The sequence below is a fragment of the Ruditapes philippinarum genome, unplaced genomic scaffold, assembly GCF_026571515.1.
Source record: "Ruditapes philippinarum isolate M1 unplaced genomic scaffold, ASM2657151v2 ctg2056_1_1_1_1, whole genome shotgun sequence".
Taxonomy (NCBI): Eukaryota; Metazoa; Mollusca; class Bivalvia; order Venerida; family Veneridae; genus Ruditapes; species Ruditapes philippinarum.
Window position 1 is genome coordinate 1 of NW_026853641.1, and position 25,244 is coordinate 25,244.

The following is a 25,244-nucleotide window of genomic DNA, read 5'->3' on the forward strand; positions in this document are numbered from 1 at the left end:
CATTTTTTGGTAAGTGTTTTATTTTTAGCTCACCTGAGCTTGCTCAGGGTGAGCCCTTTTAGGATCGGTGATGTCCGTCGTCCGTCGTCCGTCGTCCGTCTGGCCGTCCACACATTGCTTGTGAACACTCTAGCGGTTGCATTTTTGCCTCAATCATCATCAAACTTGGTCAGGATGCTTATCTAGTTGAAAGCTCGGATGAGTTCGAACATCGGGTTATCTCGATGAAAAACTAGGTCACAAGAGCTAAAAATAGAAAAACCTTGTGAACACTCTAGAGGTCACATTTTTGACCCAATCTTAATCAAAAACTTGGTCAGGATGTTTGTCTAGGTGATAGCTCGGATGAGTTCGAACATGGGGGTCATCTCGGATGAAAAAGTAGGTCACAGGAGCTATAAATAGAAAAACCTTGTGAACACTCTAGTGGTCACATTTTTGAAGCCAATCATGCATCAAACTTGGTCAGAATGCTTGTCTAGTCAATTGCTTGGATGAGTTTCGAACATGGTCATCTCGGATGAAAAACTAGGTCACGGAGCTATAAATAGAAAAACCTTGTTAACACTCTAGCGGTCACATTTTTTGCATCAATCATCATCAAAACTTGGTCAGGATCTTATCTAGTTGATAGCTTGGATGAGTTCGAACATGGGTCATCCTCGGATGAAAAAGTAGGTCACGGAGCAAAAATAGAAAAACCTTGTTAACAACTTTAGCGGTCACATTTTTGCATCAATCATCATCAAACTTGATCAAGATGCTTGTCTAGGTTAATAACTCGATGAGTTCGAACATCGGGTCATCTCGGATGAAAAACTAGGTCACAGGAGCTAAAAATAGAAAAACCTTGTTAACACCTCTAGTGGTCACAATTTTGACTCAATTGTCATCAAACTTGGTCAGGAAACTTGTCTAGGTCATTGCTGGGAATAAATCGAACATGGGACATCTCGGATGAAAAACTAGGTCACAGGAGCTAAAATAGAAAAATCTTGTTAACACTCTAGTGGCTACTGTTGTGATTCCAAATATTCTGTTAATTGGTCTGAAAGTTTGTTTTTGATGATTTCTAAGTCAAGATCGAACATGGGTCATCTTGGATGAAAAACTAGGTCACACCGCCCAAAAATATCGGAAAAACCTTTGTTAACATTCTAGTGGTCACATTTTCGACTCCATTATCATCAAACTTGGTCAGAATGCTTGTCTAGGTAATTTGCTTGGATGAGTTCGAAATCGCATGTGAAACTAGGTCACGCAGAGCTAAAAATAGAAAAATCTTGTTAACACTCTAGTTGCTACTGTTTTGATCCAAGTATCCTGGAAATTTGGTCTGAAAGTTTGTTTTGATGATTTCTAGGTCAAGTTTGAATATGTGTCACCTGGGTAAAAAACTAGGTCGCACTGCTCAAATATGGATAATCCTTGTTAACACTGTAGTGGTCACATTTTTGACTCACCTGTCATGAGACTTGGTCAGAATGCTTGTCTAGGTAATTGTTTGGATGAGTTTGATAATTCAGGTGAGCGATCTAGGGCCATCATGGCCCTCTTGTTTAATTACACACCTGCAGTGTTGCATTTGCGCGATTTGCACATATTTTTTGCAGATTGCGCATTTTAATGAAGTCATATTAAATTGGTACTTATTAAAATTGATTAGTCTTTATCCAGATAAAAGGTCCTATTATTTCTGAAAGCAATTTAACTAACATAGGGCATCCGTGGCCAAGTGATTAAGGTTTTGGATTTTAAACCACTTCCTCTTACTGCTGTAGGTTCGAGCTTCTTCAGATTCTCTCATGTGAGAAAGCTATCTAGCGAGCTTTCTGGACATGGGTGGTTCTTCTCAAGTGCCTGATTGTGCCTGAAATAATGGACAGAGGGGCACCTAGGGTCTTCCTCCACCAGTAAAGCTGGAAAGTCACCATATGACCTTTACTGTGTTGCTGCAACATAAAACCCAAATAAAAAATATCATTTTTAGGTTAAATGATCTCCATTTGTATTTGTAGAAGTTAATCAAGTTCCTCGAGGAAAAACTTAGTTCACACATAAAATCCTCATTTTTAATTCCCTGCCAAAGAAACAATTCAAAACTACACTTGTAATGAAGAAAAAGAAGTACAACACATCAGAAACAGGTTTAAAGTTTGTGAACATTTTTTTAACCAAAAGGATATATGTGACTGGTTGTAAGTAAAATGCCGATATAATTTTACATTTTCAGCTTTTTTCATTCATTCTTCTATGTCTACGAATCCCACTAAAGAAGTGCTTCGTTGTCATGGACCATCATTTGTGGCAAGTATATTCTATGCATTAATTACATTAATCTGAAAGATCTATGGACAGTTAAAAATCCCTCATGACTATGGTAATGAATGGATGATCCTACCAGACAGTCAATCCAAAGATCCTGGCTCTGTTGGAATCCCAACTGCGCATGAAGCTCACTTTTTTCTTGAGACATTTCTATATATATTAATTCCCGCTCATGACAACTTCCTTATTTATTTTTATATGCAAACCATGAACAGATAATTGGTTTACAACTTTAATACTTCAAAAAATATATAAAAATGAAAATAAAGAAATACTTGCCCTCCATTCTGCCAATCGCAACCTTTTGGCCCTTTCTGTCAGTCTTCGGGCAAGGACCTCAAACACAATAGTAAGAATACACAGAATTAGTATGGTATTTCAGTCTAACGCTAAGAAACTTAGAACAAATGAATAGTTAAGTAATTTATTGCTAGTAGTTGAAGACTAAATTTATACCAATATATCAAATAAAAGTCCGCCTGTATTATTATTAAGTAAATTTACAGATATAACAGTAAACAGTACAGTACATTATTTATATTCTTATTATTTTGGTTGTAGAAACCTAAAGTACAAAATGTCTACCTGTTGGATTTAGTTATAATTGTACATCAATTACGCATGCGCGCAGTCTGATGCAGGAATCAATGCTGTGTCGCGTACAAACCCTAGTAACAAGTAGAGGAAATAGCGACGCTACAAAATAATTTTCTTGTGGATGTCAAATACATACATACAATTGTTATACATTATTAAAAATTACACCCTCTGTCTTTGTTTACATCTAAATCCATGTGGTTGAACTACTTTCAATACGTATTCAATCGGAGGTTATTATGATAGCGGAGGATGTTCCGAATGCCATTCTGCATTAAAGCACTGGCTAGGGAGTATTTATCTCCTTTATTAAAAGTTGTAGTCTTGATTTGAACATAGTTGAGCTGCGTCACGACAAAACCAACATAATGGGTTTGCGACCAGCATGGATCCAGACCAGCCTGCACATCCGCGCAGTCTGATCAGGATCAATGCTGTTCGCTTACAAACCCTATAACAAGTAGAGGAACTGATAGCGAACAGCATGGATCCTGATCAGACTGTGCGGATGCGCAGGCTGGTCTGGATCCATGCTGGTCGCAAACCCATTATGTTGGTTTTGTCGTGACGCGGCTCAGTTGATCCCTTCATGGCTCTGGGTGCGAGTCCTGCTACAGACTTTGGCTTCTTTCATGCAGGGAAACTAGCTATCAAGCTAGCTTGGAAAGACGGTAGCTCTAGTAAGGTGCCTGCAGGTGATAATGTACGGAGGAGCACTTGAGGTCTTCCTCCACCACTAAAGCTGGAAAGTCACAATACAGCCTTTACAATGTTGGTGCAACAGTAAAAAATCAGCTTTTAAAAAAAAAGACATTTAATCTATTGCTGCTGATATTTAACAAAAATTTGAATTTTTTTTGTGAGCTAGTGATTAAATGGCTGTATGTTATTAATTATTGTGTTTTCTTTTCTACAGGAAAAAGTCAAGGCTATGCTGGTGATTGCCTCAGATAAGAAACGGAATTTTTTTCCTACTTGTGGTAAGTTTACTGAAAATTATGGGTTATTTACATAGAAATATTTTCACAAATTAATCACAGGTCGGTCATTATTATGCTAAAATTACATTAAAACAGCTCTGATCAAAACTCAATGATGTTGTCAGGTAGGGAAGGAAATGGGAAATTTTATCGGTCAACAAAAATAGTTATAATTTTAATAAGAATAAATAGGAGTTCACCTGAAAATATTTAATGTTTGGCATGAAGCATTGCCATATGGACTTCTGCAATAGTTATATAAATCATGCTCCTGGGGTCAATATAGACCATGCCCCATGGCTCTGCTTTGTTTTTTTTTTGGGGGGGGAGGGGGAATTATTACGTTTTTGTACAAAACATGAAGATAAGGTGAATTGTCTGATTAAATAAAGGGAAGTAATAAAAAAGAAAATAATTTGTAAACACAGCATTTTGATTGTCTCTTCTAAGTCGCCTAGTGGCTTAGTAACTTGGCATGTATCAATGAATTAGATCTGAACAAAATTTATATAAAATAATCTTACACTTTTGATCACATGGTGGTCACTTAGTATCATAATTATGATGAATATAAAATACGTTCTAGACAAGTTTATTGAAAGAATCTCTGATTATTTTTGATTACGTAAACAAATTTGCATTCCGTGTATATTCCCCTTTGCCTTCCCCACTTTATGGTGCTCTTGTTCACCTTCATAACAATAGAAAAAAGTATACAAGAATATTAAAGCAGCACACCTCAAGATGAGCCAAAATATTTCAAGAAAATCAATATTGAGAAAAATGTACTAAATTTTTAAGAATGGTAAAATCATTCTAAATCCAAGTTATATTTTACATGTTTTAAGCGGTTTATGACCGATTTTGCAGTATTTTATCACCATATTTCTACTGCGTTAGTTAGGGCTGTTTTTGCATATGTTGGATTTTTCTTGGATTGTAATATGTAAATTACTTTATTTGTTCACCTTAATTATTTTACTTTTAAATACATTTCCAAAATTTTTATGAAAATAAACATGAATCTGGAGGCGTGCGGCTTTAAGCCTAAGATATAAGAATTTAATGTGTTGTTTTATGAAGGTTCTTTGTTACAGAGCAGCGTGGTATAAAAGATGTAAAGTTTAAAGATGATCAATTAACTGTTGAATATGTTGAACTACTTCATGCTGCATGTGATGGAAAGACACCACAGCTTTATGATAGCTGGGCATTTAAGAAGAAAGTTTTTAATGAAATTGAAGGTATTTCATAGTTTTAATTAGCTCAGCTTTTTTTTAAGAGAAATTTCCAGTTAATGCTACGTACACATTGCCATTGAAGTCAACCAACTTCAACAGTAGCCATTATTTTTAGCACACCTGAGCGCAACGTGCTCATGGTGAGCTATTGTGACCACCCAATGTCCGTCGTGCATCGTGGTGTGTCGTCAATAATTACTTTAAACAAGATCTCCTCTGAAACCAATGACTGCACAGTAACCAAACTTTATAGGAATGATCCTTGGGTTGTCCCCATGTTGTTAAAATGGTTCCATTAAGTTTTACTTGACTTTTGCTATGATTGGCTATAACTTTGTTAGTTATGAATGGATTTACTTCATACTTGGAATCAAAAATCCTTTTGGACAAGACCTTCAAGATCATACTAAATTGATTTTTACCTGCACTAATCCGTGACCTTTTCATTGATCGTCAGTTCAAAGAATTTTACTTGATATTTGCTAAAATTGGCTTAACATTGTTATTAATGAATGGATTGTCTTCATAATTGAGCACAACTACCTTAAGGATAATGTCTTAAAGAAGATCAATCTCAATTTGACCTTGACCTATAAATGAACTTGAAGGTCAAATTATTGGAATTTCAGTTTTTTACTATAATTGGCTATAATTGTAATTATTGAATGGATTACCTTCATACTTTTGCACCATAATCCTTGGAACAAGATATTAAAGATGATGTAATTAACTTGACCATGACCTTTTTTGACCTTGACACTGAAGGTCAGATAAGTGAATTTTTCTACACAGGTCATTACTTGTTATTTATTATAGATTCCCATTAAACTAAGACAAGAGAACACTCAAAATATAACTGACATGTTAAGTAATTCTTATTGATCTATAAATGACCTTGTATGTCAAGGTCAGATATTGAATTTAGCTTAGATTGAAATGTCATTACTTTATTATTCTTTGACAGCTTTGATTTATACTTGGACAAAAAAACCCTTATGATAAAACCCCGTTGCATTAATCTTATATGACTTTAACCTTTAACGTCAAGGTCAAATTATTAAAATTTGCGTAAATTGTCATAACTTTATTTATTTATGGATTTGATTAATTCTTGAACAAAAAAAACCTTAGACAGAATTGACTAGGTAATTAATTCAAATATGACCTTGACCTTTAAATGACCTTAACCATCAAGGTCATATATGAAATTTGAATATGTTTTTACAAGGAAATTATGTTGTTGGCTCTCTTGTTGTGGATTTTTAAGTTATTTTGAGAATATTTTGTCAATATTTTGCTCAAGTCAATATCCTTTGTTAAAACTAAGATATAAGAACATGTGCTTTAAACAATTTTTGTTATACTTGCCAACTAAAAATTGAGATCTGCATGAAGCTTAATTTTGGAAGAAAAAAATAAACTTTGTGTGTTCTTGTAGAATACTGTAGAGACTGAGTTTAGGTGAGCACATACATAAATCATGGGTGAATAGAGATTGTAAGACAAGAATGAATTGAAGGGCGATTATGTATGATAAAAAAAATGATTTCCTTTTCTATTCTAACATGCTGAATAGAAAGAAAATCAATATAGATATTTGTTGAAACTCATTGATTGGAAATTGATTTTTTTTTCTTGATGTTATTTGGTTTGTTGAAGTCTCGGATATCTGACATCATGTATTGTGTCATTAAACATTCATTATACCCCCAAAAACGAAGTTTGGGGGGGTATATAGGAGTCACCCGGTGGTTGGTCGGTCGGTCCAGACGTCCGTTGCATTTTCCTTGTCCGGAGCATAACTTGAAGACTAATGGTTGTAATTCGATATAGCTACATACAATGGTCAAGCACATTGAGAGGAAGTGCAGTGCACAAGAACCATAACTCTATCTTGACTAATTACAGAGTTATTGCCCTTTGTTACTTTTCCTTGTCCGGGCATAACTACTGGTTGGAATTCAAAACAACTTCATACAATTGTCAAACACATTAAGGGGAAGTGCAGTGCACAAGAACCATAACTCTATCTAAAGTAATTACAGAGTTATTGCCCTTTGTTACTTTTCCATTACTTTTTTTTTGTCCGGACCATAACTTGAAGACTAATAGTTTGAATTCAATATAACTACATACAATGGTCAAGCACATTGAGAGGAAGTGCAGTGCACAAGAACCATAACTCTATCTTGACTAATTACAGAGTTATTGCCGTTTGTTACTTTTCCTTGTCCGGGGCATAACTTGAAAACTACTGGTTGGAATTCAAAACAACTTCATACAATTGTCATACACAATAAGGGGAAGTGCAGTGCACAAGAACCATAACTCTATCAAAAGTAATTACAGAGTTATTGCCCTTTGTTACTTTTCCATTGATTTTTTTGTCCGGACCATAACTGGAAGACTAATGGTTGGAATTCAAAACAACTTCATACAATTGTCAAACACAATAAGGGGAAGTGCAGTGCACAAGAACCATAACTCTATCTAAAGTAATTACAGAGTTATTGTCCTTTGTTACTTTTCCATTGCCTTTTTTGTCCGGTTCATAACTTGAAGACTAATGGTTGGAATTCAATATAACTTCATACAATGGTCAAGCACATTGAGAGAAAGTGCAGTGCACAAGAACCATAACTACATCTTGACTAATTACAGAGTTATTGCCCTTTGTTACTTTTCCTTGTCCGGGGCATAACTTGAAAACTACTGTTTGGAATTCAATACAACTTCATACAGTTGTCAAGGACATTAAAAGGAAGTGCAGTGCACAAGAGCCATAACTCCATTTTGACAAAATACAGAGTTACTGCCCTTTGATACTTTTCCTTGTCAGGAGCATAACTTAAAACGTACTGGTTGGAATTCAAAACAACTTCATACAATGGCCAAGCACAATAAGAGGAAGTGCAGTGCACAAGAACGATAATTCTATCTTCAGTATTTATGGAGTTATTGCCCTTTGTTCCTTTTCTTTGTATTTCTGGACTTATAACAGAGTAATTCAATTAAACTTCATCAATGGCCAACCACATTGAAAGGAAATGCAACATATAAGAACCACAACTATCTGTAATTGCCCACAACCATAACTCTATATTTCAATTCTTTTACAAGGTATTCTGTTACTAGTAACATCCTCATTTCCGACGCAGTCTTGTGGGGGTATTAATCACATTTAGTGATAGTTCTAGTTTTCATTATTCTGTACATTGTTATGGTTTAGAGAGGTCAATCTTTTTTAGAGGGAAATATTGTCTTGTGTTTCTAGAATGTATTTTTAGGTGGTAATTTGTAACTTTTTTCACAATTCTTTTCATGTACTTCCTATGTAGGATCAAATGGGATTTATGAAACTGCATTAAACGGGAAGAAAACGGTGATGTGCTATATAATAAAGGTAAGTAAATCATATACCAATACTGTAGATATTGTTAGCTTGTCTTTTTCTAAGAAAAAAACAACAAGATGTTATATAGAGAATATTTTGTTGGTTTTTTGCATGTAAGATCAGAACATATTTCACTCAGTGGACACAAGTTGTAATATTTTTACGAGTGACGAACACCAGTAATATTTTTATGAGTGGCAAAGCTGGTGTTCATGAGTGAAATATATTTCTATCTTGCATGTAAAACAAACAAAGTTTCTATTTATTTCATTTTTTTTAGTGATTTTAAGTCATTTTTACTTGTTTTGCCACATAGCGTCATGTGTTCTTCTTCATGATGTCATGTAAAATTTCTCGAATTTTGTTACATTTTATTTACTTGCTCCTCCTAAAGAAGCAAAATTTACATAAGACAGAATGTATTCCTGTTGATAATTCCATTTAGTTATGAAATATTATTTTCATTCATTAAACTTTTAATCATAATGTAGCCTTTTATGCAAACATTTTGAAAGTTATCAGTATAATACATGTAAAACTTGCTTATCTTGATAAGGTGCAGTGACAAGGGTCATAATTCTGAAAGCTATATTTTTGAGCTATGCCCCTTTTTAACTGTCAAAAGTGGTTATGTTAACAGACAAGTGTTCACACCATGTGTAGCTGTGTTTTTTATACCTTTTCCAATAGATAATTATGACATGATTTTGCAAACAAATATGATAATAGTATTATGACATTGTTCATATAAATAGGATAATTAGGTTATTATTCTTCATATGAATATGGTAATTAGATTATGACATTGTTCCAAAAGATAATTATGACATGGTTTTGCAAACAAATATGATAATAGTATTATGACATTGTTCATGACATTGTTCATATGAATATGATTATTAGTTCCCTACCGGTTTAACCGGAGGGGACTTTAGGTTTACCCTCCGTCCATCTGTCTGTCAGTCTGTCCGTCCACAAAACTGGATCCCGCAATAACACAAAAAGTACTGAAAATATTTTATGAAACTTGATATATAGATAGATGGCAGTATGGAGATTAGGCATGTGTTTTACTTTTCTTTCTATTTTGAAAATTCTGGTTGCTATGGCAACAAATAGTCTGAAAATATCGCAAATTTAACAAATAAACTGGATCCAGTGATAACTCAAAAAGTACTGAAAATATTTTATGAAACTTGATATATAGATAGATGGCAGTATGGAGATTAGGCATGTGTTTTACTTTTCTTTCTATTTTGAAAATTCTGGTTGCTATGGCAACAAATAGTCTGAAAATATCGCAAATTTAACAAATAAACTGGATCCAGTGATAACTCAAAAAGTACTGAAAATATTTTTATGAAACTTGAAATATGAGTAGATGTCAGTCTGGAGATTATGCACATCTTTTTCTTTTCTGCCTATGTTGAAAATTCTGGTTGCTATGGCAACAAAAAAAAACTGAATTTCAAGGTTTCTGATTTAAATTTTTAAGCTTTTTCACTATAAGTTCTTATTTCTTAAGGTGTTAACTTCAAACTTTAAATATAAGTTTCTGGTCATCAACCACATCATATGTGACAAGGTTTACATTTCTAGCACAAAAATTATCAAAATTACCTCCCTTGAACTTAGAATTTCAGGCTGTCAACCAATTCCTATATTCCTATAAAACTCCTATATTTTGGGTCGGAATCCTATATTTTAAAAAACCTCCTATTTTTCCTATATTCTCCTATATTTTGAATATTTTTCCTATATTTTTTAAAAAATATATTGCCGAGGAATTCAAAGAGATTTAAATTTTGGTACTGCTTTTGGCCTTTTGTATTTTACAGGTAAGAGAATGTCAATGCCTGCATCAGCATCACATTACTATGCTCAAGGCTGCTGTGCTCCTCATAGTCATCTGCATGGTCACCATGAAAAGCAGTGCATCAGTATGTCAAACTTTATTTCAGGTGACCATTCAGATGATGGTCATGCATTGCTGTAACTTTCTGCCAGGATGCTGATGCTGTGGTTCAAAGCTAATAGTTTCCTTCACTTATACGGTAGACATTAGGGATTAATTGATGATCGAGTATAATTGATCGTTTATAGGACCGATCGGCGATGATCAAATACAAAGTTCAATAATCGATTATCGGTAATTTATCTTCTTGCTGTTACTTAAGTGACTCACTGTATTATAACAACACTTTAAATTAAAGCCAGCTTTGATTGACCCAATAATTTTCATTAAAATGAATGGGAAAGCATACTGGTGACCATGAGGTTAATAACTGACAGTGAGGCATTCTAGTTTAAAGACTTACTATGCTCCAATTTGACATTAGAAAATTGATTCACAGTCTATTTGTAAATATGAAATAAACATGTTTTGACTTCAAACAAAGAAGAAATGTTGTGTATAAAATTCTACAAACTACAGATGGTTACAATATCAATATATAGTGTCATTAAAAAAAAACTGGCAGTTTTGTTAAGAAATGACCAACTTCTCTTGTTCCCATACATAGTTTATTCATTCCTTTATTCGAATTGAGACATAATAATTTCATAGATGTAATGAATTTATTTGATTTAAATATTTTACTCAAAGATGAAATGGCATGAGTAACTAGTTTATTTCAGTTAATTAAGTGGTAGTTACACAAAATATAGAATATGAATGGAATTCTTATAAATATTAAAGTATGATATGCACATTGTACATATTTACTTTGTTATTGTAAATATTTCGATTATATAATCAATGATTGAAAAAGAATGTTCGATTATTTTCGATGATCAATTATGATTTTTGTCTGATTAAGAAACCCTAGTAGACATTTTATTGTAGAAACAGTATGTGTAAAGGTAAGAATAATTTACATTTATATAAGCATTGGTATTGTAAGTTAAACAATTAAAGTTGAAAACTCCTATTTTTTGCCTCAAAATGGTCCAAAAACTCCTATATTTCCAGCTAAAATATTCCTATATTCCTCCTTTATTTTGGATAAGACCTGGTTGACAGCCTGGAATTTCAGTGATAACTCAAAAAGTACTGAAAATATCTTTATGAAACTTGAAATATGGGTAGATGGCAGTCTTGAGATTATGCACATCTTTTTCTTTTCTTCCTATGTTGAAAATTCTGGTTGCTATGGCAACAAAAAAACTGAATTTCAAGATTTCTGATTTAAATTTTTAAGCTTTTTCACTATAAGTTCTTCATTTTTTAAGATGTTCTCTTCAAACTTTAAATATAAGTTTCTGGTCATCAACCACATCATATGTGACAAGGATTACAACTCTAGCACAAAACTTTTCAGAATTACCTCCCTTGAACTTAGAATTTTTATGAAAAAAATGTTGTCTTTTTTAAATAACTTCTTTATTTCTCAATGTTTCTACTTCAAACTTCATATATATGTTTCTTATTATCACTCAACATTTTTGAGAAGGTTAAACACTCTAGCAAGACTATTTCCGGAATTATGTCCCCCTTAAACTTAGATTTTTTTCGAGAAATTGGTATTTTTTACTCCAACTTCTTCAGTCCTTATAGGATTTACTTTTAAATCCCACATCATAATAATATGACAAGGTTTATAAATCTAGAATCCATATTTCCAGAATTATCTCCTCCTTAAACTTTGAATTTTTCTTATTCATTCTTTAACTTTCTAATTTTTTCTTCATGGATTTTCTTCAAATTCAAAATAAACATTCATTATCAACTCCTACATTATATTTCTTTTTTAATTTTCATCTTTGTTACTTACTAAACATTAAAGTTAATGCTATATTTGAAAATTGCTATTTTTTTTTTACTTATCTTCTTTGTGACCATAAATGATATCTTTAAACTTAAAGTAAAACTCACATCATATAATACAATGTTCAGAAATCTAGCATCCTTATTTCAAGAATTATCTTCTCTTTAAGAATTTTGCATTAAAATATGTTATATTTTGGTAACAGGGATGTTTGAAAAAATTCCTTAAGAGTCTCCTTCAGTCTGTCTGTATGTATGTCTGTCTGTCTGTTCATAAAAACTGTTTCCTGAGATCACTTTTAAAGATTTTTTCCAACAAATTTACTTAAAATAGAGAAAAGTTGAAACATAAGTTATTCTTATTCATCCTGAGAAAATTGGACCTTTTGATTATCTGTTGTATAAACATAATTTCCTTACTAGGTTGGGAAACTTAACACATTACTGTGATATAGACAAACTTAAAACTCAAAAGATTTAAGTTCATTCATGTCATTCATTCACTGGTAAAATTGAATGGCCAATGGCTCATCAGAATGTTGCTGGGATTCTAACCGGTAGGGGACTTATGGATTGCTTGCAATACTATGATAATTGCTTGTTAGATTATGACATTGTTCATATGAATATGATTATTAGATTATGACATTGTTCATATGAGTATGATAATTAGATTATGACATTGTTCATATGAATAAGATTATTAGCTCATGACATTGTTCATATGAATATGATAATTAGATTATGACATTGTTCATATGAATATGATAATTAGATTATAACATTGTTCATATGAATATGATAATTAGATTATGACATTGTTCATATGAATATGATAATTAGATTATGACATTGTTCATATGAATATGATAATTAGATTATAACATTGTTCATATGAGTATGATAATTAGATTATAACATTGTTCATATGAATATGATAATTAGATTATGACATTGTTCATATAAATTTGATAATAAGGTAATGACATGTCAAATGAATTTGTTTATTGAATTATGACATTGTATACATAATTTGATAATTTCATGTTGGATAATGATAATTTGTTTTGACATTGTTCAGGCAATGATTGTGAGAATACAAAATTGTTAGATATTTTTCTTAAAGTCATTTTGGTAAGGAGTTAAGGTATTCCTAATTCTACTGATCAACTGTTTTGCCCTTAAATGCAAATATTTTTTATATTTTTCACATATTCTTTTCTACAGCTGGCAAATCTTTCAACCAATGTTGATATTAGTAAGATGTTAAAGCTAAACATTAGCAGGTAAGTAAATCTTGTTATTTTGTGTTTTGATAACTAAGTCCCTTAACCTGCTGGAAGTGAAGGTAAATCAGCCTTAGCCTACAGTAAAAGAGCCGGGCCAGTCAGCACTTCCTTGCAGTCTGACCAGACTCTATACTGTTGGCTAAATAGCTTCTGTTACGATGTCCTCAAAATTGATATAGGACAGCCACAAAAATGTAAGCTGTACACCTCTATCACACAAATTCAACATGTTGAGGATTATACGAGAATGACTTTATAACTGAAATTTGAGCTGTGTCATGACAAAACCAACATAATGCATGGATCCAGACCAGCCTGCGCATCCGCGCAGTCTGATCAGGATCCATGCTGTTTGCTATCAGTTTCTCTACTTGTTATAGTGTTTGTAAGCGAACAGCATGGATCCTGATCAGACTGCGCGGTTGGCAGGCTGGTCTGGATCCATGCTGGTCGCAAACGCACTATGTTGGTTATGTCATGACGCGGCTCATTTGTAGTATATCACTCTTTTAATTTGAATGTCCCTCAGGTGAATGGTTTAAGGGCTATCATTTCCATTTGTTTTACCACATTAGTTTGCTTTTTTATGGGGAAATAATTGGTTGCTATTATTGATTAATAATGATATACATTCAACCTTACAAACAGATATTTGAATTGCAATCTGTGATTGCATTAGTTATGAGAATATAAATTTACTAGCGGAAAACACTAATCACTTTCGGCTTCTAGTAAGTGAAGTTCTAAAAGCCCAGCCATTTTGATGGAAAAAATTTTAAGTGTCAAGTTGAACCTTTTATTAAGTCTCTCTCCACTACTCACCTTTCAACTTTCTGAACTCTTATATAATATCCTAAAGGTCTCTATTGAGGAGAATTTTATAGTATTTTGGAGAACAGTAATCTAAAAAAAACTTGTTAAGTGGATTTAAATATCACAGAATTATATTATTCTTTACAGTGGTCCATGGATAAAACAGCTTGTGAGTGGTAAAAGTGTGACACTAGAAGATGGACGAGTTGTAAGAAATTATGAAATTATCTTTTTATTACTCCTTAGTGATGTAAAACTCTGAAAGTATGAGTATATATTTGCTTTAAGCTGCAACTGTCTTTAAAATGGGTCACAGAAATTAGGCTACTGATTTGATTGACAAGGAAATACCACAAAATATCAAATTGTTTTCATACGGCAACCAAGGATACATATTTAAGAAATTAATCAAAATGTTTCTTGTTTTCTATGGTGCAGACTTGATGAATAATCTGTCGGACTGCTTGAACATTTTTGTGTACCGCTGTGAGTTTAAATACCACCAGGGACTCTAGATTCTCTCATGCGAGGAAGCTATCCAGCTAGCTTATGGAATGTATGTGGTGCTACTCATGTGCCCGTTCATGCCTGAATTAATATACAGAAGGGCTTCTGAGGTCTTCCTTCACCAATAAAAACTGGAACATTGCCATATGACCTGTACTGTGTCATTGTGAAGTAAAACGCAATCAAACAAACAAACAAACACAGAAAATCGTGTCATGTAAAATCCTGCTGTGAGTGCGAATCTTGCAAGAAAGTTATTCAACTAGCTTACTAACCATTTGTGGTTCTGTTTAGGTTTCTGCTTGTGCCTGAAATAATGCAGGGACGGGCACCTGAGGTCTTATTCCTGCTTAAGTAAAATTGGAAAGTCGCCATATGACCTTTAAAGTATAACTAATATTTAAAATTTCACACATGCAGAAAAAATGATTTATTGATGAATTGTTACAAATTTTAATGTATTCCAAACTTTTTTTTAAAAAAAGTGCAGCATCTGCAATAGAGATATGTGACTGTTCATTTTATTTCAGATTCATCCTAAAGATGTAATGACTAATTATAAAACTGCTGCAGGACCCATAGTAGGTAGGAAGGTGTAGGTAGTTGTTAATCTCAAGTATTGCACAATTTCTACATAAGAATTAAAGATAATGTTGTTACAATTTTATAAAGAGTGAAGAAATAAACAGGAAAAAATGTTAAGAATATCTTTTATAAAATAGCTTTCATTCTTAATTTGATTTATAAAATAATAAGATAATAAAGCTGAGGAGCACACGTACAACACCTGGTTAAGGTTCAAGATTTTATTGGCAACTAGGTTTCGCGTAATATAATACTCTTCATCAGGCAAATTTTTTTGATTTAGTTAAAAACAAGTATTAATTTTGAACCATTACACATTTTGGTACAATGACAGAGTTTGGTTTCTTATTTTTCAGTGTTGGATTGTCCTACAGAAGATTATCTTGAGTCCTTGATAACAAACAAACAGTTGTTAGACCTGCAGACAGATAATGTTAAACCTGTGTTAATGATACATATGGCGCCAGCAGCTCTGATAACTGATCCTGGCTACCAGGCGTTTATGGACAGGTGAGTGAATTTATAAGTACCTATCTAAAGCATGTCTGCAATTTTCAGTATGATGTTTGTTTGAAGCTCATGTTGGATTAGTAGGCTGTCAGTTGCGGAGAAATTGGTAACCACTGGCTAGTCATCCATGGAAGCTGTTTAAGTGGATAAAAAACCCAAACCCAGAAATGACTAAAATCGTGTTGAAGTTTGCAAAAGAAACCAGACAGACAAACAAACTGGGCAGACATAGTATCTTGTAATAATTTTGATCATACAATAAGTACATGGGATTACACAGTTTTGTATTATTAACTGAATAAACTGCACAATAAACCATGGTTTTCGACTCTTTTTTTTCTTTCCATTTTCTGTTGCTAACACCATTGCTGTAAAAATATTTTGTAACATAAGTTTTATAGTTTGTTTTATTATTTTAGATTCCAGTCTGAAACTACTCACCTGATGATGAACGAGGACTCGCCGGGTCCGTATATACATAAAAGTCAAATGTTTCAATCAGTTCTGAATCGCTTACATGCTCAAATATCTCCTGTCCTGCAAGGAAAGTATAACTACAATATGAGACCTACTCCTACTACAGGCAGAATAGTACAAGCATGTCCTGGCCTAAAATATACCATCAGACCTGAAAAAGATGAGGGCTTTAATTGGTAATAGTATATTGTATTTAAATAGCAACTTCACCAAAAAGAGGTTCAGGTTCAAAAGTAAATATGGAAGGAATTTTAGTTTATAAATCCATGGTTTACAGAAAATCTTTAATTTATTGAATACTTTACTTGATACTGCAGAGATATTGATACAATTATTTTATACCACCTCATATATTTTTAATCAGTTAGGGTATAAACTTGAAACTTAAGATTTATGTGAAGGGGGCACAAGAGCCCACAGTAGGCCAAGTTTCATAATGTTCCATCGCATTTTTGACTAAGTTATGATTATGAAACCACCTCGGTGGTCGAGGGGTTAGAGGCGATGACTTCTAATCCAGTTACCTCTCTGGCGTGGGTTCGATCCCCGGGAGATGATTTGGTAGTTTAGCGCAGAGGAAGGTAGTCTAGTACTGATGTAACTCTCCAGGAATGATGGTTAGGAAACTACCCGCCTATTTGACTGAAATACTGTTGGGGAAAAGGCGTAAAATGAAACAAACAAACAAACAAAGACTAAGTTATGGCTCATTTTATATAATGTTAAGCTTCTAGTTATCTGTTCGTCTGCAGTAATTTCATACTCTGCTGTAATTTTTTTCTGATGGAAGGAAATTGAAATTACTTGTCTCAAATGTAAACCTTAATGTGATAATGTGCAAAGCTCAGGTTCGGACTCATTACATGCATATATTAGTATATATGTTTCAGTTTTCAAGTTAATAGCTTTACTGGTTTAAGAGATTTTCTCAAGTTTTGTTCTCGGCTTTTACAAAAATACCATTCTATTTTTACCAAGTGGCCACTTCCTTACCTGTGAAACAAAAGCTGTAGACTGTAAGCAGTTCATTTAAAAGGCCAGCCATGTTTTTTTTTCTGAGCACTTTGGGAACATGACCAACCTCCCCCCCCACTCCCCCCCCCCCAAAAAAAAAATAAATGTCATGTTCCCAAAGTGCTCAGAAAAAAAACATGGCTGGCCTTTTAAATGAACTGCTTACAGTCTACAGCTTTTGTTTCACAGGTAAGGAAGTGGCCACTTGGTAAAAATAGAATGGTATTTTTGTAAAAGCCGAGAACAAAACTTATATTGACCTAAAGTACATGTGTCACAGCCGTAGTCATGATAATGACCATTTGTGTTACAATCCCTAGATAAATGATGATTAAATCGTCCCTATACACATCTTCATATTTTTATCTAAACTTTGACCTCTATGTGTGACCTTGACCTTGGCTGCAGGGACCTGAATTTTGTGCGCGACACTCCGCCTCACAATGGTGAACATTTGTGCCAAGTTATATTGAAATCCCTCTATGCATGTGGAAGTTTTGCTCTGGACAAGCGTTTTTCAATGAGCTCTAAGTGTGACCTTGACCTTTGACCTAGAGACCTAGTTCATGTGCGTGACATGGCTTCTCATAATGGTGAACATTTCTATGAAATTTCATTGAAATCCCTCCATGCGTGTAGGAGATATGCTCCAGACAAAATCTGGATATTCCATCATCTTTAGTGGCCTTGACCTTGTATATATTGACCTAAATTATATGTATCACAGCCATAGTCTTGATAATGACCATTTGTGTTACAATCCCTCAGTGTGACCTTGACCTTTGACCTAGAGACCTGGTTCATGTGCGCGACACTGCTCCTCATAGTGGTGAACATTTCTATGAAGTTTCATTAAAATCCCTATACATGTAGGAGATATGCTCCAGACAAAATTGGACGCCGCCCGCCCGCCCGCCCGCCAGGGGCGGACATAATACGTCCCGTTTTTCAAACAGGCGTATAAAAAGTATGTTTTTATTCCCTCCGAATTCCAAGAAGAAAATGGCCAATTCAAGGAACAAAAAATAAAATAAGTAAAATTATTATCATTTTGTTACATTTAACTGCACTGTGCCATAAAACATTGTAATCTTGCAATCCAAACTAATTTTTGCTTACGATTGAAATATGAAATGAGTTAAATGAACCAAATATTTGATTTCTTAATTTCCCTTATTTCATGTATAAAAAATGTTGTCAGTTTTTCCCCAACTTGTCTAAAACATTGAAAAAATTCCCATTTTTTATTTAAGCAAGGTCAAGGTCACTAAAGATGGTGAAATATCCAGATTTTGTCTGGAGCATATCTCCTACATGTATGGAAGAATTTTTATAATACTTTATGGAAATGTTCACCACCATGATATGTATTGCTCCATGCATGATCCAGGTCTCCAGGTCAAAGGTCAAGGTCACACTTAGAGCTCATTGAAAAATGCTTGTCCGGAGCAAAACTTCTACATTCATAGGGGGATTTCAATATAACTTGGCACAAATGTTCACCATTGTGAGGCTGAGTGTCGCACGCAAAATTCAGATCCCTGCGACCAAAGTCAAGGTTACACATAGAGGTCAAAGTTCAGATAAAAATTTGAAGATGTGTATAGGGACCATTTAGTCATCATTTATTGATTGATTGTAGCACAAATGGTAACTATCATGACTACAGGTGTGACACATTTAATATAGGTTAATATTTGCAAGGTCAAGGTCACTAGAGATGATTAAATATCCAGATGTTTCGGAGCATATTTTCTACATGCATGGAGGAATTTTAATGTTACTTTATAGAATTGTTCACCACCATGAGACGTAGTGCCCTGCACATGAAACCAAGTCTCTAGGTCAAAGGTGAAGGTCACAGAGCTCATAGAAAAAACGCTTGTCTGGAGCAAAACTTCTACATGCATAGAGGTATTTCAATATAATTTGGCACAAATGTTCATCATTGTGAGGCTGAGTGCCGTGCATAAAATTCAGGTCCCTGCGACCAAGGTCAAGGTCACACATCCTACATGCATATCTTCCCTACTGATTTGTTTTAAGGTTCATTTAACAACACAGTGCCAAGAATAAAAACTTGCTTGCTAGATAACACTTATTCATAATGCGCCCATCTCCATCTAAAGCTTTCGTAAACGGGCGTAATTTGTGACTATGGCACCCTTGTTGGACTTGGGAACATGAACTAACATTGATCAACAAAATGGGCCAGAATAAAAAAAACACTGTCCTGTCATTGTATTGTACAAAGTTTATTCTTAGAATTGCTTTTTACCCTTTTTGTAGGGATAGTTTGCCATACTATGATGCTGAAGAATATTTCCACAACGTGAAGGAGGAGGCCGTGAATGAGTCTCTTGAAGTGATCAAATATTTAGATTATGAAAAACATTCTATCAACCTGAAACATATGACTGTTTCAGATGTTGAAAATGAAATAAATCTTTTGAAAAAAAAGCTCAATGCAAGAGAGGCCCTTACTGAAGGTAACACTTTGTCATATTTTAAACTAAATTTTTCTCTTTTTTTAAATTAAAATTTTTCAGATGATTTATTTAATTTTTGAGCGTCATTTATTCAATCTTTTATATCAGAAATACATTTCCTGCTAATTTGAGGGATCCTTGTCCTTTGCCTGGTGACATTTATGCACTTTTAAGCTATGACTTTAATTTAAATTCTGAAATCCGAGAGTTTTGAGTGGAATTAATGAATGCAATCAGTGCAGTTCAAGATCTGTCAGCACTTCCATGTCGTCCGATCATGTTCTACTTTGGTTGCTATTCAGTCAGTCCGTGTTTTGGAATTTTCCCTTAAAATGATACTGCCTCCCTTAAAATGATACTGCCTCCAGGGTCGAGGGGTTAGTGTCGATGACTTCTAATCCAGTTACTCTCTGGCGTAGGTTCGATCCCCTGGAGATGCTTTGGTAGTTTAGCGCGGAGGAAGGTAGTCTAGTACTGGTGTCACTCTCCAGGAACGATGGTTAGGAAACTACCTGCCTATATGACTGAAATACTGTTGGAAAAAGGCATAAAATGAAACAAACAAACAATCCTTAAAATGATGAATGGTTTTGTCGACATTGAAAGCTCCACTGGTATCAAAAAGCCTTAAAACTTTAAAATTGAATTTTTTTACATAGAGCCAAGTGAAGCAAATAAAATGGAAAAATCTACAAAGGATAATAAACACATATTCTTAGAATTAAATCAAAAATCAATAGTAAGTGCAATTCCTAGCAGCATTTGAGTGAAGAGCATTGATTATTTTTAAGTACGGTGACACTCGATTTATGCATGAGTTTTGAATGTCTCATTCAGATAAAGATTATCCAGAGGTTGTGTTTCTGGGCACTGGCAGTGGCAAGCCATCATCATTCAGGAATTCCAGCAGTATTCTTTTACAAATTAGGTATGTTGGTATTATTCCTTCTACGAATACTACTATAACTTTTCAGTGATTAATATTCTGGAGTAAAATACTTTTTATCATCAAAACATTTTAACCCATTATCTCGCTGAAAATAAAGATGGTATCCTTATGTAAACCTGTATGATGTGAGGAAAGTCTGCAAAACTGTAACACCGGCATTGTTAACATCATAAACAGTTTGACTCAAGCTTGGGAAGGAGAGTCTCAGGGTAGATACTGCTTTATACACAAGATACAAGCCAATTCCTGAAAGGTCATGGTCATACATAGAAAAAATAGGCCAAAAAGGAAGTCTTGTTGTTGTGTACTGTCTTTGTGGTCTTAAGTCGTCATTCAGAATTATTTGGCACAAATGTAAGTGGATGTGTCACGAGCAAGATCCTCCCTGTAAGTCACATTTAAAGATTATTAGTAAATTAAAGATAAGAGTTTATTTATAATTTTATTATGTATGGTCCATAACTTTGTCATTCCTTGAAATAACTACAACTTAAACCTGTATTAAGCGACCACACAAGGGAAACACAAAAAATGGTCGCTTAATGCAACAGTCTCTTAAGACACAAAGCATGAGAAAAACTCAAAAATCTTTCCTTTGCAGTGGGGAAGTTTTTAACTACATTTATATAAATGTTTAATAATTTTAACTTTCCGATAATTTAAATTAGGGATGGCAACGAGTAACCGGTTAACCGAGTACTCGATCGAACGTCCGAATATCGGTTAACAAAATTGATATTCGATTACTCGGGAAAAAAAATTTAATTTCTACTTTTTTGCGAATTAAAAATATTAGTTCAGAAATTCGGAAATGTACAATTATCCATATAAATACTTGTTAAATGCAATCAAAACATCCTTGCAGAGGTGTGAAAATGATATCGTAAATTTAACGAGGCGATCAGCAGTTTGACACGCGTATGGGATTGAACACAGTCCTGTGTCGTTTACGTCATTCGGCCTCTTATGATATTTAAGCACCTTTATAAATATTAGACAGTTTGTAGCCGAAACTTGTTCATTTTAAAAACGTAAATGTATACGGAATATCATGTTGTAGCTTTGTATTTTGCTACGAGCAGCGGTGGAAAAAATGATATCTCGCGAGACCGAAGGTCAATTTTCCAACATTGCGCGTAGAAAAATGCATAGGCTCAGAAAGCTACTACAACATATTTTTCCTTTTATTATATACACTTTCGTTTGAATTGTAAATGATTTTCATTATACTACACTTCTATAAGAAATTTCAGAAAATGAAATGTAGCTGTCAAGAAATAAATTTATGACCGACGGATGAATATGTAATTTTTGCAAAACCGGCCACGTATTTTTTAATTTTTGTTTCCGTTTCTAAATGCTACGTTTATACACAGCTAAGATCCGAACCAACGTCAACTATAGTCCCGCACTTCCATATATGGTACCGTATTTGTCGCTAACATAATACGGAATTTTCTATCCGTTGAAGCGTATTTGCGCTTTAAGTTCATCCTGTATTTTAGGGAGAAATATTGTAGGTATATAATAAATGCTGTCATTGACATTTCATATGTTTATATATGTGTTTCTTGCAGTCCTATTTATAGTTACGAATTCTATGAATTAAAATAGAAAACGAAAGTAGGATGCAGACTGTGTTGATATTGTGTGATAATAAAACTTTAAAGATCATATAAAATTCATCCGAGTAACCGAGTACTCGATCGGAAAAATGACCGAGTACTCGAGTATTGATTTTGGTATTCGTTGCCATCCCTAATTTAAATAGATGTTAAGAAAATGACTTTCTGATCAGTTTTTATCCATCATGTAGATCTACATGTTTGACATTTTTCCAACATTTTCAAACTCCTGTACTGATTTTCTTTCTTCCTGACACTAAAAATTTCATAAGTGTGGATGCTTTCTGTAGATTATTTTTCATTTGAAATAAACATTTTACATATTCATTTAAATGGCTAATCAAGTTCGAGGTCAATTCTGTTCAGTCTAAATATCAACTGAGAAGCGTATACACTATCACAGTAGGGGCGGAGCATTGCTTTGTTCTCTCTATTCTATTGGATAATACACATCACACATGTACTTAAGTTCACTTGCATTTGCTAAAACAGTTTGGGACATAGAGTTTTTCACACATTTATATATTTTGACGGAGTTATGGTCCTTGAATAAAAGATGAATTTTGGCCTGTTAATGATATTTTGTGTCTCCTGCTACACGGTATCTGCAAAATGCAATTGGCTGTCATGAGGTCACATGTCATCACTGATTGCTCTTGTTAAGAATCTTTTTACAGACAGGCTGAAAATTTTATCATGCAGAGATCGGGAAAGTCCCGCGACCTGCGACATAGTCGCATTAAAATTATTTAGTCCCATTGATTAGCCTGCAGATACGACATTAGGTTGCATAAATAAACAATGAGGAGACATGCAAATTTGACCTGCAAGAAATTCAGCAAAAGCATGAAAGTCTTACTGTTTGTCAATCAATTAGCGGCATCAAATAAATTTCAAAGTGACAAATTTCTTTGCTCCGCCTACAGGTACAGTAGGCAGGACTAATTATCTGCATTAAACCAGTTTAAGCCAGTTATCTGCCAACACTACGTGGTACAAGTCAATAGCTATGAGTTAGCACCGTCAATTTTTTATGCTTTTCTGTTTGAAATATCAGTAATATTCTGTCGAAAGCAAGGCATTCAGTTTTTAAATGTCCAAAATAATTTTCAAAAGTTAAGATTTTCCATGCATTTGTTGTTATTAAAGCATTAGCTTCCATTCTTCCATTGTTTGCCGTTTCTGTCAGACACATTCAAAACCCGTCAGTCCAAAAAAATATTAGATTAAAAAGTTCATTAATTTTTTTAGTATCTTCCTTCCTTAACAAAAATAATCCAAACCTTTTTGTGTTTAAAATCATGTTTGGTAACTTCAAACTTTATCCACAGAAAAAAAAATGTGTAACTATTTATAGTTGCACTGACAGAATAATCTGCGGTAAATCTAGGTAATGATAACCTGCCTTTGAAAACTTAACAATAACAAAGTGAAACATGAGCTGAAGTGATGTTTATTACATCACTACAATAATTGACAGGTCACTAGCCAATCAGATATCTGAACTGCATGACTTCTGAATGCTGTGAGTCCCTTTGATAAAAAAAAAAGACAACAATGAATGCTACTTAGGAGCCATTCAGTGCAAATTACACATTACGTCATATATTACTTGATATGTTATGGAAAGGTACTTATAAAATGTTGGATTCATTTTAATGATGATTCTTTTTACCTAATTTATCTTCAGCAAATAAGCAAACTGCTTGACACCAAAAAATACACCAAAAAATAACAACAACACATATAATGTTAGTATGTATATTAAACCATAATGTTCATTCAAATAGGACCAAATTATTTTGATTCAAGTGGTAAGTCTGTAATTGTTGATGAAATTTCCTACCTACCTACTTACCCAATTGAAATTGGCCAGTAAGAAGTGGCAAACAAGTACATTGTAGCTATTTTTTCCAGGGTGATTCTATGTTGCATGAGAAACAGATACAATATTGAATGTGTCCAGAATACATATTTTAATTAAAATTAAATGGTTTTTTTTCCAAATAAATTTTTAAAACTTTGTTTTATACAGGGTCTTTTACATGTGCAGCTACATTTTACTTGTCATGGATTGGAAAAGTCAAAATACACATTTTAGACCTTTATCGGTACTTTATAATCATTATGAAAAACATGTCTCATTAGTTTTGAAAAATGTCTCATAACTTTTAAAAATGTCTCATAAGTTTTCCAATAGGTGGAGACATAGTCTCATCTGCAAAAATTCTTTCCCGATCTCTGATCATGCTTACAAAGTTCTAAGTAATTTAAGTCAAAGGTACCCCATAAAATTAGTTTTCTAATTAGTGTTATGTTTCTTTTTCACAGGAAGGATGAGTATTTTTTAATGGACTGTGGTGAAGGAACATTACTACAAATGTATCAGATGTATGGGCTGGAAAAAACCCAACATATTCTACGTAACCTGAAAGGAGTGTTTATCACTCATTTACACTTTGACCATCATGGGGTAAGTCACCTCATAAAATTTCTTTTAAAAGTGGATTGGCAGGAGAAAACCAGTATATTTCCTTAACATAACATGAAATAATTTTATCATTATGCTGTTCTAACTTAAAAATGAAAATAATATGTATTTATGAATCTTTGCAGTCTTTGAAAGCATCCCTTTTAAGTTTTCCATGTCCGCCCACTTAACAAAGGAGGAAGAGCATTG

General features: G+C 33.6%; 1 protein-coding gene across 1 annotated transcript in view; it reads left to right on the forward strand.

Moving 5' to 3' along the window:
* The first annotated feature begins 2,206 nt into the window (after positions 1-2,206).
* LOC132737417 (zinc phosphodiesterase ELAC protein 2-like) overlaps positions 2,207-25,244 on the forward strand; it is a 29,397-nt gene continuing 6,359 nt past the window's right edge. The window contains exons 1-12 of the mRNA XM_060724702.1: positions 2,207-2,307; positions 3,842-3,905; positions 5,003-5,149; positions 8,485-8,549; positions 13,534-13,592; positions 14,556-14,616; positions 15,446-15,500; positions 15,857-16,010; positions 16,430-16,663; positions 19,791-19,990; positions 20,828-20,918; positions 24,896-25,037. Of these exons, the coding sequence (XP_060580685.1) occupies positions 2,254-2,307; positions 3,842-3,905; positions 5,003-5,149; positions 8,485-8,549; positions 13,534-13,592; positions 14,556-14,616; positions 15,446-15,500; positions 15,857-16,010; positions 16,430-16,663; positions 19,791-19,990; positions 20,828-20,918; positions 24,896-25,037 (1,326 nt within the window). The 5' untranslated portion in view covers positions 2,207-2,253. The remainder of the gene's footprint in view (positions 2,308-3,841; positions 3,906-5,002; positions 5,150-8,484; positions 8,550-13,533; positions 13,593-14,555; positions 14,617-15,445; positions 15,501-15,856; positions 16,011-16,429; positions 16,664-19,790; positions 19,991-20,827; positions 20,919-24,895; positions 25,038-25,244) is intronic.